General features: G+C 38.5%; 1 protein-coding gene across 4 annotated transcripts in view; it reads left to right on the top strand.

The window, feature by feature from the left end:
* MCM8 (minichromosome maintenance 8 homologous recombination repair factor) overlaps positions 1-8599 on the top strand; it is a 49439-nt gene extending 40840 nt beyond the window's left edge. For all 4 annotated transcript variants that reach the window (XM_087445587.1, XM_087445588.1, XM_087445586.1 and 1 more), the window contains 3 exons: positions 781-857; positions 7105-7294; positions 7988-8599. In XM_087445587.1, the coding sequence (XP_087301713.1) occupies positions 781-857; positions 7105-7294; positions 7988-8080 (360 nt within the window). In that variant the 3' untranslated portion in view covers positions 8081-8599. The remainder of the gene's footprint in view (positions 1-780; positions 858-7104; positions 7295-7987) is intronic.
* Positions 8600-14598: the final 5999 nt, after the last annotated feature.

The following is a 14598-nucleotide window of genomic DNA, read 5'->3' as shown; positions in this document are numbered from 1 at the left end:
TGATTTCTCTCAATTTTCTGTATAATTGATTTGGTTTTTCTTCCTACTGAGAAACATTAGAAATGGATGGATAAAAGTTTTTTAAAAGGTTCGGTCCTATCTTTAACTCATCGGTCAAAGTATAGCCACTTCTTTCTAGACACAGGACCAGTTACCATGCAACATTTTTTTACCTTTAATGACACTTAGGAGACTCCTGAAGTGTGAAGAGTGGTTAGGTTAACTAAGGATTTTGGGATTCAAAGTCAAGTATGTGGGAACATGGAATGTTCTTCAGTATTTGGTTTGATGCCCGACAGGTCCATAGGGACAGTGCCTGTTTCTCTAATAGCAGTAACATCTCTTCACAGCTGTGGAATGCTAAGAGAACTCTGGCAGTTAAAATTAGCTGGGTCAGAGTTTGGGCTTTTTGCTTCTAAAATCTGATTAACTCCTCTTTGTTGTTTTAACAAATTAGTTAAATTAGTCATGATTTCCTGAAAGTAAAAAGCAAGGAAAGACAAGTGTATTTCATAATCAGATCTTCTGAAATGAACGCTCAGAAAGATATATTAGTAGATAACAGTAGGTGTTAACCCATATTTAAAGTGAGTGATTATTTTCATACCCAAGTGTTCAGATTTTTTTTAATTCTGATTTTTCATATTACAGCTGCCCCCCCAAAAGTCATTTTTTGTGTAAGATGAATAAATGAAATAAACTTAGATATACTATTCCTGCTCAAAAAATGTCAAATATATTTATTTTTTGTTATCTGAAAATGGTTATTTTCTTTAAAAGGCACGAGCAAGGTTAGAATTGAGAGAGGAAGCAACCAAAGAAGATGCTGAGGACATAGTTGAAATTATGAAATATAGGTAAGATTAAAATTTTAAATGCTGTTTTAAATTAAATAGTGGTCATCTTTCCATCTCAAATTATATATTTAATTAGGCCAAGTAAAATTATTTTTATTTAGCCCCTTTGATCACTTATTTTTCTCTGAACAAACTGTGCTTTCTTGGTTTAAAATATTCTTGTGTAAATAATCTTTACATTAAAAATATTTTTTGAATGGGTAATACTTTCACATAAAGTAATATGTGGGTAATTAACGTAAAATAATGGGTAATACTTTCACTTTCTAAAATCAATTCAAAAATACATATTTTGAGAAAGCTTGCTCCATTCTGTTTACCATCCACCCTTTCTCTCCACCAAGACACCCATTACTTTCTTGTAAATAGCATATGACTTACGCTGTTCTGTACCTTTTTTTTAATTGAGATATAATTGACATATGACATTATTAGTTTCAGGTGTACAATATAATGATTCAATATATGTATACATTGTGAAATGATCACAATAAGCCTAGTTAACGTCCATCACCACACATAGTTACAATTTTTTTTCCTTGTGATGAGAAGTTTTAAGATCTGCTTTCTTAGCAACTTTCAAGTGTACAGTATAGTATTATTAATTATAGTTAGCATGCTGTACATTACATCCTCAGCACTTTATTTATTTTATAACTGGAAGTTTGTACCTTTTGATCACCCTCACCCATTTTGCCCACTCTCCGGCCCACCTTTGGCAACTGCCAATCTGTTCTCTTGTACCTTTGTTTTTTAATATGACAGTATTTCCAGAGATCTTTCCTTGCTAGGACATAGAGATTTCCTCCATTTTTACAGCTACATAGTATTCTATTGTTTAGATACACCATAGTTTATTTGTTCAGTCCCCCATTGCTAGATACATGAATATTTTCCGTATTCAAATTTTTTGAATTTTTTGCTATTACAAACAATGCTGCAATGAGTAATCTCTGCCAGATACTTCATATGTGGGTAAGTGTATACCTGTGTGAGAAATTCTCATAAATGATATTTTTGAGTCCAAGGGTAGATGAATACATTAGGATTTTGACAAATATTGCTAATCTCTGTCCTTTGTGTTTTATATCATTTGGTAGATCATGATTCCTAGAAGGTAGAAAAGAAAAAAATTTATATTTTAACTGATCATATGTGACTAACTTATTCATGGATTTTTTTTAATCAATAAAAGCTAAAGCTGATTATTTTAGGTAGGTTTTTTTCTTTCAATTAAAAAAATTTTTTAAATAGGTTCACACATTCATGTGCTTCAAAATTCCAAAGTTCAAAAAGTATACAGTGGAAAAGGTTCCTCCTACCCTGTTGACTAGCTACCTAATTCTCCCTCCTCTTGCCCCAGTGGCAACAAATATCAATTTTTTTATGTGACTTTCAGTTATGAAATACACATCACAACTCTATCTGTATATTCTTTTTCCTCTTGTATAGACAAATGGCAGCATGCCACACACATTCTATACCTTGCTTTTTTCACTTAAAATGTATCTTGGAGATCATTCCATATCAGTGCCGAAAGAGCTTCCTTTTATTTTTCACAACTGCATAGTGTGAATACATTGTGTGGATGTATCATAATTTAGCAACTAGCTCTTTTTAATATGCTCTCAGAGCACTTAAAATACAAATCTGTTAGGAATCTATTTTTCCAAGGCCAAAAAATACTAATTTAAAGGTAAATTATTTTGTTAAGTAATTTCTGTTTCTTTAAAAGGAGATGGATTTTTTTTCCTAAGAGCTGCTATTCTGGGGTTTGCTTGGAGTCAGAACCAGGTGACTGCCCAGTCGTTACTCTCTGGCTCTGAGTAAAAGCGGTACAGCATAGCTGCAAGAGCACGGGCTTTAGCACCTGACCTGGAGCTGCCATGGCAAGTTACCCTCTGCTTCTCAGTCTCCTTTTGTGTAAAACACACCACAGAGGATTGTGCTCTGAGGTGTCATGCAGCGATGCTATATAAAGTGACCAGTATGGTTCTGGTACAGTAGTGGGCACTCAGTAAACACTATTTATGATCAGTAGTGCTGGCTTTGATGATACTAAGATGAGACTGAAACCCTTTTCTCTGACTCATACCACACACTGAAGTCTTCAAACTGGCAGATCTCACATCACAGATTAAAAGTTTCCAAAATTACCCTTTTGAAAGAATTCCTTGGTTCTAGTCTTCAGTGCTCTCCATCTAAATTGCCCAGTAGCTCTGAGCTGCAGATCCTTTTTTCCCTTTCCTTTTAGGGAGAGACTTTCCCGAGTTGTCTCTTCATCCCTAGGCTGGTACTGGCCTGTCCCTAGAGGCCACTCTGTTCCTTCTGCTTTTTAGGTAGAAGGGCACCCATGCTACCTCCTGAAGGTCTACGCGTTAACCTGCAACTTGTTTCTTGCACTTATAGGCAGCCTGTGGAAGAAGGCGAACCTTTCTCTTTAAATCAGTGTGTCAGTTTGTCAGCAACAGTGAGGTTACGTTTTATGGCCTTTGAAAGCTTTAAAGACTCTAGAATTGACAGCTCTTAATTTTTTATTGCTGGCCCCAAAGCAGCTGCCTTGTAATGAGTAAAACCCTTAACAATTAATGACTATCAACTCTTTCAACCAGTTCCTAACATATTACCCTCTTTGTCTGAATATCCTATTGGTTTACCATCACACAGTGTTTGAACCGTCAGTTTTCTCTTTTATGTGATTCAGTACTAGGGTTTCGGGGATCTTGTAGGTGAAAATTTTACCAAGCTGGCTTCATTCCCTCTCCAGTTGACTTCATTGTGTTGGAGACCCTCCAGTTGCCATTTATAAGCACCAGATAGTCTAGGAATTACTAGACTTTCTCATACAGCATGCTGCCAGGGGCTCAGTGTGCTAGTGTGTGAAATAAAGGAATGGCCCCAAATACCAGTTGCCTGCCTGACTTCTGGGAGACCAGACCGTGTAAGAAACCTAGAGTTTGCCCTAACAGAGATCCTTTTTTCACTCGGAAACTAAGTCACTGAACCCAACCAAAGTTCCAGAAAACTTAGATTCTAACTTTTCTTCTCAATTAAAAACAAGGACTAACAATAGTCCTTGTTTAATGACAAGATGTTGCCTCTTTGCTTTCAATCTAGAGTGTGTGTATTTTTCTCTTTCTGTGCATCCTGTGCTTAAACTCTCTACCTTTGAGAGTGGGGCTAAGATTGCCACTCTAGGTTTCCTTTTCCTTGTAATGATCTCTCGCCCTTTGGGTCTTTTGGTGCCTGGCTCTGCTGAAGAACCTCATGTGCTTCTACTTCATAGACTGTTGGCTGTCAAGCAAATCAAGTGTCAGACAACCCTCATCACCCCCTCTCTTACCGGTAACATTCTCTTTTTGAGGCTTTACCCTTATTCAGTTTCCCTAGGCCTCAGACCCCAGACTTGGTCTCAAGCAGCCATCACGTGTTTCTCCACAATAAATCCACTGGTCTGTGGACACCATGGATTAGTTCTCATATATGAGCATTATACTTAAGCAAGGTGAATTATGCTCTAATCACCTTTTCAATGAAAATGCTACAGTGCTCATTTACCATTAGTTCTGTGTGTCTGAATACTCGTGTCAGACGGTGTTTGCATGTGCTTTTCCATCCGAGAGGAGCTCTTGGGCATTTCCTTGTGGAACTTTGTATTGATTTCTAGTATTTCTTAAAGTTGGCTTGCAGATAAATCCGAATTCGTTTCAGGCTGTCAGTGTACTTCTGGGATCCTGAAAAAAAGAGGTCTGATTATTAAGTATAAACAGCACCCACATCAGATTACCAGTTTGTTTCCCTAAATTGCTGAAGTGTAAAGTTTTTATAAAAGTTTTCAGGAAAAAGAGAATAGTTTGATTCCAAATAATTAGAATTACCTGGCATTATTTCCATGGTAGAGATCAAGACCCAGTTCAACACACTGAGACTAGCTTGTGAATTATCTGCCTTGTTATACTTAACATGCTTTCTGGCCTTAGTCTACACTCTAATGAGAGCAGGGACCTTATCTGTTGTGTTACCAGTTTATTCCCAGGGCCCAGAATCATGCTTAGCACACAGTAGGCCATCAGTAAATGTACTGCATTAAGGGTACAGTTGACCTTAGTAATCATCTTTTGTTATTAAATCTTCCATTTCAGAGTTTCTGTCTTTTCACCTTTTGAATGTTTGCCCTTAATATGTTTTTTTTTTTTGCCAAGGAAGATTCGCCCTTAGCTAACATCTGTTGCCAGTCTTCCTTTATTTTGTATGTGGGCCGCTACCACAGCATGGCCAGTGATGAGTGGTGTAGGTTTGTGCCCGAGAACTGAACCCGGGCTGCTGAAGTGGAGCATGCCAAACTTAACCACTAGGCCACCGGGGCTGGCCCCCTTAATGTGGTTGTGTTTTTTGTTTTTTTTGTGTGTGAGGAAGATCAGCCCTGAGCTAACATCCACGATAATCCTCCTCTTTTTGCTGAGGAAGACCGGCTCTGAGCTAACATCTGTTGCCAATCCTCCTCCTTTTTTTTCCTCAAAGCCCCAGTAGATAGTTGTATGTCATCGTTGCATATCCTTCTAGTTGCTGTATGTGGGACGCGTGGCCTCAGCATGGCCGGAGAAGCAGTGCGTCAGTGCGCGCCCGGGATCCGAACCCGGGCTGCCAGTAGCGGAGAGCGCACACTTAACCACTAAGCCACGGGGCCGGCCCCTTAATGTGGTTTTGAACCTGTAAAATTACATTTTAACTGGGAAACAGAACCCTAAATAAGAAAAATCTAAACAGTGACACAATTCATCATAGTTATCAGAGCACAAAGCTATAAAAACTGAATGTTTGTGGGCAACAATTCACATATGATTTCTCTTAAAATTGAAAATATGCTAGGAAGCAGAATGGAGTAGAGCCACCTTCAAAGGTGAGAGATCATTGTGAGTTTTTTCTATTTCAAGAAAGTAGCTCAAATATTTTACATACCTTTCTTCAAATCTGGACCAGTATAGCTCATATTGAAATCTCAGATATGCTACTCATTAGCTGTGTAACTTTTGGCAAGTCACTTAACCTTACTAGACTTTGTTTCTTCATCTGTAAAATAGGAATATGGATAGTCCCTAAGTCATAGGATTGCTGGGAGGACTAAATGGGATAGCATATGGTAAATAAATGTAATTAAGATAAATATTAGTTATTATAATTAATGTAGTAGCTTAAAGCACTTTTGACAACTGTCTTATGAGAAATAAGCATATGGCAAATTATATGGTAGAGTAGTTAATCATAAAAACCTTAACTAAGATTATACTGCATTTCGGGGAGAAGCACACATTCATCTATCGTATTATCAGTCATTAGAGACTTATTTGGATGACTCATATTCCTATTTGTACAGCTCAGTCTCTTTCATGCAGGCTCTTATCTATTCAGGAAACAAAACAAAGCTGTTTTTTTAGTAACCCTTTAGACTCATTCCTGTGAGCTCCTTCAGGGCAGAGATTGCACCTATTTTGTTCACCACTGTAAGCCTACTGCCTAGCAGGTGACCAGTTTATACTTGATTAATTCCTGATTAAATAACATCTTTGCCTACAAGCCTGGCTGTGAGACTCGCTCCCATTTACAGGCAGAGAATCCGCAATAGGGCTAGGTTAGAGGATGGCTAATTGTATCTGTAACTTTCAGACTTCAGGCTAAAATTCACTGTCAAGTGCATATTTCTTTCCTTGATATTGTGAAAATAGGAGGAATCAGCAGAGAACTGGAGGTAATAGGTGTATCCTTTAATATTTAACCATCATTACTACAAGTCAGCAGAATCCTTCTAGTTCATTCCCAGAGTATTTTTAAACACCTTTTATTTGCCAGATGCTGCAGTAGCAGCTGGGACTACATCTTTGCCCAGTAAAGCCTAAATTTAGTATGTTTGGAATTTCTTTTTTTCATGAATCAAAAAGAATGTCCAAGGTATTTATATTGTAGTCTATCAACTTTGTGTTTTTATGCATTTCTCTTTTCAAATTTAGAAGTTTCTTAGAAGTGGTAACTGTGTCCAAAATATTTTTGTCCTCAAACAGGACAAAATGTTCTATGTCTGTACTATAGTGAATTTCATATTGGCCACTCAATAAATATGTGTTTAAATCTTGGCTACGTGAGCCTCATGTCTACTTTCACATTTTTCTTCTTATAACCTGGAGGTCTGGGACAAAAATTTCTGTAGCTGTGCCACATTGGCTAACTTTCTTTTTCTTCCCCTCTCATTAAGCATGCTAGGAACTTACTCTGATGAATTTGGGAACCTAGATTTTGAGCGATCCCAGCACGGTTCTGGAATGAGCAACAGGTCAACAGCAAAAAGATTTATTTCTGCTCTCAACAACATTGCTGAAAGAACTTACAATAATTTATTTCAGTTTCATCAACTTCGACAGATTGCCAAAGAGCTAAACATTCAGGTATGATAAACCAAGAACTTAATAAATCTGTTTTATAATAATTTCAGGAGGTCTTTATTAATATATAGTAGAACTTTTAAATATCAAAAGATTTGGATTAAAAGAACAGAATAGGCATTTTTTGGAATATTTGAAAATACAAGCTTGTTTTCTCTAAGCTATGAAATTAGCTGCTCAGAGCTTACAAAAACAATTTTTATCTAAAATTTATACCTACCTCTTTTCAAAACAGTTTTCAGCATCTTGTCAGGGGGAAACATTTGTAGCAAGACTCAGGTTCCACGTTTTTCTGACAGTCCCTTATTGGCAAATCATCTGAACATCTTTGAACCTCAGTTTCCTCATTTGTTAAATGGACATGATTCTACCTGTTCCACCTACTTAAAAGTTTTAGTGAAAATGGCTGTTACAGCACTTTAAACATGTAAAACAGTTTGGAAAATTGCCCACTTAATTTCAAAAGCTGATCTAATTTTTGTTTTGAAGATTCTCTGCATACTAGAGTTTTTATTTTTGATTAACTTCACATTATAGAATCCAAAGTTCACAGGTAGGCAATTTTCTCAGTAAGAAGTACAAATAATTTTATTTACCCAAGAAACTTGATAATTGTATATTGCTAAGACATTAATTTTAAAAATCATATTTTTGCATATTACTTAATGGGCTAACTCTTTTGATGTTTTCTGCCAGGTTGCTGATTTTGAAAATTTTATTGGATCACTAAATGACCAAGGTTACCTCTTGAAAAAAGGCCCAAAGGTTTACCAGCTTCAAACCATGTGAAAGGAGTACCAACCAGGACCTCCTGGGTTTATTAGCAGTTTAAAGCCATCTCAATAATGAGTGACCTCCCAAAAGTAATGTAATAGGAAAAGAGTGTCAAACTAATTTAAGAAGTGATAAAGTCGTGTTAATTTTTTACAACTTCTCCAAAAGAGTGAAGATAGATTGTGTACATTTTTTTAATCTAAATGATATGTTATTTATAGTTTTGTTTTTGACCTGTCTTTTGTTGTTATAAATATTTCATGGTTTTGCATATCAAATGTCTATCTGTGTAAGCAGTCACAAAGTTACATTTTAATGTTTAAATAGTTCTGATACACACAAAAAATGAATGAATATCTTTCAGAAATAAAACCAACTTTTAATTCCAAAAAAAATTGGAAATATTTTATAGACATATTAAGCTTAACATCTTAGCTACTGAAAAATGTTTTAAGATGTATTATTTTTTATTACCAAAGTTAAACATGTGCCTTTTTAAAATAAATAGGCATGCAAAGCTTATATTAAAACCTAGCAGCCTCTGTTCCATTCTTCTACATGCCCCCATTTTCTGCTCAATTTCAACTGTTCTCCCGTTTACCTCCATTTTTCTAAAGGACATGCTGGTATGCTAATTCTTGAATTTTCAGTTTTAAAAATTATATTAACTTTTTACTACAGAAGGTGAGAATGTTGGTCTCTTAAACCCTTATACATATGTATATACATCTCACTTCCCCATTTCTTTCCAATTTCATTATATATTATAATTTTTAGTTAGATCTGTATTTAGACTTTATGTTACTATGACTATTGAACATTATTCGTTTCCTTTCTTCTACACCTTTTTGTTTTCCCTAGAATTAATAATTTGTTTTCCAATTACTTAGCTTTCTATGTCCCTACCACTGATTTGACCCCAGGGCTCCACTGCAAGTCTGAGTCTCCTCTCAGAACATGCAAACAAATAGTTCATTTTAACTTCTTGGAGACCTCTCTCCCGGAATTCTCTGGCCTTTTCCAGTCTGAACTGCACAGCTGTCATCTTGGAACTTCTCATTTTCTCTCCCATTCCCTGGCTCCAGTGTCTTCCTCTTTCTTGTTTTACTCCCTCCTTTTGGTGGAACCCATCTTCTAGTAGCTTCCTAAGAAAGCTTTTAAAAGGCAAATTCTACCCTCACCCCTGGATTGATAGTTTGGGCATAGAATTTTAGATATTGCTGTATTGTTTTTAGTTTTCAGTGTTGCTGTTCAGAAATCCAAAGCCATTCTGATTTTTGTTCTTGGTATGTGACCTTTTTTTTCTCTCCTGAGAAGCTATTTGAATCTTCCCTTTTCCCATGGTGTTCTCAAATTTTATAGTGTTGAATAACTCTATCCTGCTGGTTTCTCATGCCAAAAATGTTGGAGTTATCTTTACCTCTTCTTTCTCTTATCCCCATATCAGTCCATCAGCAGATCCTCTCAGTGCTATCTTCAAAATACCTGAAATCTGATTACTCTTCGTGACTTACAGTTCCACTGTCCTGGCCCAGCCACCACCACTTGTCCAGCTTTGTAAGGACAAAGACTGCTTTGTCCAGTACTACTGCCCTAGCAGGTATAGCAGATTTTGATCGCATACCACTATGAGGGAGATACACGTAAAGTGGGTGATTATACCGCTTATAATTGAGGACACAGTGGTACAGAACTTAACCAAAGTGGTTAAGCAGCTTGATTTAAGAGTATAGAAAAAGAACAAGAAAATAAAAGGAGAATTTCTCGTAACAAGTTGGAGGCATTCTTCCCCTTCTCTCCTGGGAAGTTGCTCAGAAGTGTTAAGGAAACCGAGAAACAGAAATATGTAGTCCATCTTCTTCTGTGAACTAGGAAACAACTGAGACCCAAACTCCAACACACTAAGAAGAGCTGCCAGAAGCTGTCAGGATGGTCCACCAGCCTCAGCCTCGCACGAGGGCGGAGGCAGAGATGATGCCTGTGGCTGACGCTTTAGAAGGAACCAGCAAAGTATATTTCTCAAAGTATATTTCGCATACCTCTTGGAGCAAAGAGTAAAATCCCATGTCTGCAATAGTGTGAATATGGCATACAGGTTGGCGGCAGCAGCTTCTCTAGAACTTGGTGGAGTATAAGAAGTAAAAGAGAAGCTAAATGAGAAGACACACAAATAAGCCATTCAGAAGGAGAAAAAAAAGTCTGTCCTCAAATTTCTCCAAAGCAACATTCATCACTAAAACAATGGAGCAATGTCTACAAATTTTTTTAAGAAACAATCTTATACCCAGATATTTCAGTCAGGTTTCTTAGTTGCAAACCAAGAGTCAACAAACTTTTTCTGTAAAGGGCCAGATAGGAAAAATTTTAGACTTTCTGGGCCATATGGCCTTTGTCACAAATGCTCACCTGTGCCACTGTAGCATTAAAGCAGCCATAAGTAATACATAAACAAATGAGCGTGGCTGTGTTCCGATGAAACTTTATTTATGGACGCTGAAATTTGAATTTCATAAAATTTTCCTGTGTCAAGAATACTAAATATTCTTTATTTTTTTAATCCATTTAATAATAACAAGTAGTGGGTCAGATTTGGCCCATGAGCTGTGATTTGCGGACTCCTGGTTGCAAACAATAGAAAATGACTGACTTGATGAAGCAGGAAAAGGAGTTTTCTGTAAGAATTTTGGTAGCTGACGGAATTGTTGGAGGGCTGGTGAACTAAGAGGATAAACTTCAAAGAGCAGTTTCTAAAACCACGCTGTAGAACTGGCCTGAAGAGGAAGCCGCTCCCACCCTACTGCCACACAGGGCGCCAGAGGAACGTGCTGCTGCCTCCGTGCCCCACCGATGCTGCTTCTGTACCAGGAACACTGGGAAACACACTGCCCCTGCAGAAGGTGAGGAATGCCCCCACCCACACCACAACAGCAACAAAGAATTCTTCGTGGGGCCTCCTTAAATTGCTGAATTCAAAATAGAAATCTCATCCAGAAACGTCTTATTGAAGACAGCTGGGTTACATGCCCCTTTCATAGAATGCTAAGGAGTTTTCTGGATTTGCTTTGGGGAGACAGGACCAATAAAGCCAGACCTTCCCATACGTTATGAGAATTCAAATGGTACTGGGCTGCGAGACAAATATCATTCATGTATAAAGCCAAGAAACTTCCTTACATAAGAGAAGTCAGAAAGTATGAACCTTTCTTGGATAATCTACTAAAATACAACTTTGGGCCGGCTCTGTGGCTTAGCGGTTAAGTGCGCGCGCTCTGATGCTGGCGACCCGGGTTCGGATCCCGGGAGCGCCCCGAGGCACCACTTCTCCGTCCAACGTGAGGCCGAGTCCCACGTACAGCAACTAGAAGGATGTGAATCTATGACATACAACTATCTACTGGGGCTTTGGGGGGAAAAAACTGAATAAATAAAATCTTAAAAAAAAATAAAATAAAATACAACTTAACAGCAAACCAGATGAATGGAAAATTAAAAAAACATAAAACAGGACTGGCAATGTACACTGAACGTTTAACTGTAGGACCAAAACGAAAAGTGATTATTGCCGTAGAACAGAATATAAATATTAAATCATAATTTAAAAAAATAGAAGGGGGGAAAAGGTAGTAGTGTAAATATGATGTTTTTAAAGGCTGGGGTGGAGGGTTAAAAGGTATTTAAAGATGATAAATCTAGTAATAGTATTAAAAGCATATTGTACAAAAGTCAATGCAGATAACATCAAGTAAAATAAAGTGGTAGACGTGAGAGAAGGAAGAGGGAATATACTACATAAATAGTATAGACTATATGTATATACTGTATATGTATATGGTATATATGTAGTATAAATATGTATAAATCTACATAAATATACATTATTGAAAGAGGAGAATAATAGATGCCATTTAAAAAGTCAAATGTTAAGACTATGATATGAAGTTTTATAGAAGAAAGATAGTATAAACCTAAATTATCAGAAGAAACTCGTCTGTGTTTCTTAGATTCCATGTAGTCTATTTGGCATCCATTAATCACAAGGCCAAGCAAATGGCCAAAGTTGTTACATCTCCCCTGCGATCAGCTTTACTGGATTACAAACCCTCTGATCACAAACCCCAACATCTGTGTTTCACTTCCTGCCCGATAGGGGACGTCCCCAACCAACAACTTCCCACCACTGTAGCAGTAAAGGCTTAGGAGTTCCCCTCGCTCTTGCTTCCTGGCCGACCATTGTGCTTCCCCATGTGGCCCTTTGTGGCATGGTATGCCCACTTCTCTTGGGAAATGTAAGTAATAAATTCTTTCAAAGTCAGTTGTCTCATGTCTGTCACCTTTCCAAACCTGATTAAAATAAATGCCAGGTACAAATTTTAAAACAGAAACGTACAAAGCAAGAAAAAATTACATCATGAAAAGTTTTTAAAGTAAGAAGAGAGCCTAACATTCATGCCAGAAGTAAACCTAAACCTAAATATGTCGTATTAGTAAATGCAAATGAGCTAAACTCACTTATTGAAACAGAAAGACTTTCAGATGGGATCACAAACTCTTGTATGCAAGATTCACCTAAAACAAAGTCAATTAGAAGGTTAAAAGTATGGACAAAGGTGTACCAAGAAAATACAAACAAAGAAAGCAAGGGTGTCATCTTAATATAAAAAGAGGTTGAAATCAGGGAAAAGCTTATTAAACAAAGGAGGATATTTATAATGTGAGGGGGAGCAATTCATAATAATTGTACAGTCATACACCACAAAACAACATTTCGGTCAACGATGGACCACATGTACCATGGTGGTCCCATAAGATTAGTACCCTATAGCCTAGGTGTGTAGTGGGCTATACTGTCTAGGTTTGTGTGTGTACACTACGATGTTCGCACAAGGACGAAATCGCCTAACGACCCCTTTCTCAGAACACATCCCCGGGGTTAAGTGATGCATGGCTGTATATTATTTTGACTAAAAGAGGGGAAAACAGTGGCCCGGGTAGCCCTTGACTTCCTCTTGAAGGAATGGTGGCATCCCCAGAGATCCTAATTGCACTCTGCTGGGCACCATAGGTCAGGTGGGATTCTCTTGGATGTCTCCTGCATCCTTGATAGGTCATCCGGGCCTGCACATTCCCCTGCCCTGAAGCGTTTGCAAACTAAAATGAAAGGATGTGCTGGGGTGCAGGGCATTGACATGGTGGGCCAGGAGTAAGCTGTGTGAACCATCTCCAAGCTTGGGGCACGATGCAGTGCTGTTCTCCATCTGCCAGCGCTTCTCCTCACGAGCAGTGCCTGCTGTGGTGTGTGTGTGTGTGTGTGTGTGTGTGTGTGTGACTGAGCAGTGCCTGCCGTGTGTGAGACTGAGCAGTGCCTGCCGTGTGTGTGTGTGTGTGTGTGTGTGTGTGTGTGTGACTTACCAGGCTGGCATTTGGTGCATTGCAATGTTTTGCCTTCTACTAGACTGCAGTAGAGAAAAAGGAGAGACATACTGCATTGTGTATTGCAATGTGTTAAGCATTTCCCAGCATCTGTATCAAGATGCAGTATCACAAAGAGTTACAACTGTGATATATTACAACTGTAGTTGTAGTATTTGCCATAATACAAACTTGGCTTTGGATGATTTCTTAGATTGGAGTCTCCCAGAAGCAAACCGTAAGATAAGAAGTTGAGGACAAGCAGTTTATTTGAGAGGTGATCCCACGAAACACCAGTAGGGTCACCAGTAGGAAGTGGGACAGGGAGGTAAAGACACTGAGAAGGTCACTGCTGTGGCACCTGGGCTCAATCCCCTGAGGAGTTCGGGGAAGTATAGAATATGTGGCTCGGAGATATGCCACCTGAGGGGTGTGGGAGCTGGCCTGCCTTGTTATGGGTTGAATTTTGCCACCAGGAAAAGATAATGTTGAAGTCCCAACCTCCAGTACCTCAGAATGTGACCTTATTTAGAAATAGGGTTGTTGCAGATGTAATTAGTTAAGATGAGGTCATACTGGAGTAGGGTGGGACCTTAATCCAATACGACTGGTGTCCTTATAAAAAGAATGTCGTGTGAACAGACGGAAACTCATAGGCAGAAGATGGCCATGTGAAGATGGAGGCAGAGCAGGGAGTTATGCTGCCACAAGCCAAGGAGTGCCTCGGGCCATTGGAAGCTAGGAAGAGGCAAGGAGGGATCTTCCTCTACAAGCTTCGGAGGGAGCGTGGCCCTGCCAATGCCTTAATTTTGGACTTCTGGACTCTAGAACTGTGAGAGAGTAAATTTCTGCTGCTTTAAGCCACCCAGTTTGTGGCACCTTGTTATGGCAGCCCCAGGAAACCAGTACAATATCGATATACCAACTCCTGGTCCACCATGAGGACTGCCTCCAGCAGCCGCCATCTCCCCAGCACTTCTCTCGTGCCTTTGCAAACAGCCCATCATGATCCCATGGCCAGAAAAAAAGACCTCAGGCAGAGAGAGAATAAGCAGCCTTCTAGAAGCACGTGCCCAGATTTAGAACAACTTGCCATCAAATGCATAGCACTTGCTCCCCATGTA

Source organism: Ceratotherium simum, chromosome 21, assembly GCF_057802395.1.
Source record: "Ceratotherium simum simum isolate JZ-2026a chromosome 21, ASM5780239v1, whole genome shotgun sequence".
Taxonomy (NCBI): domain Eukaryota; kingdom Metazoa; phylum Chordata; class Mammalia; order Perissodactyla; family Rhinocerotidae; genus Ceratotherium; species Ceratotherium simum.
This window is presented reverse-complemented; position numbering and strand designations above follow the sequence as displayed.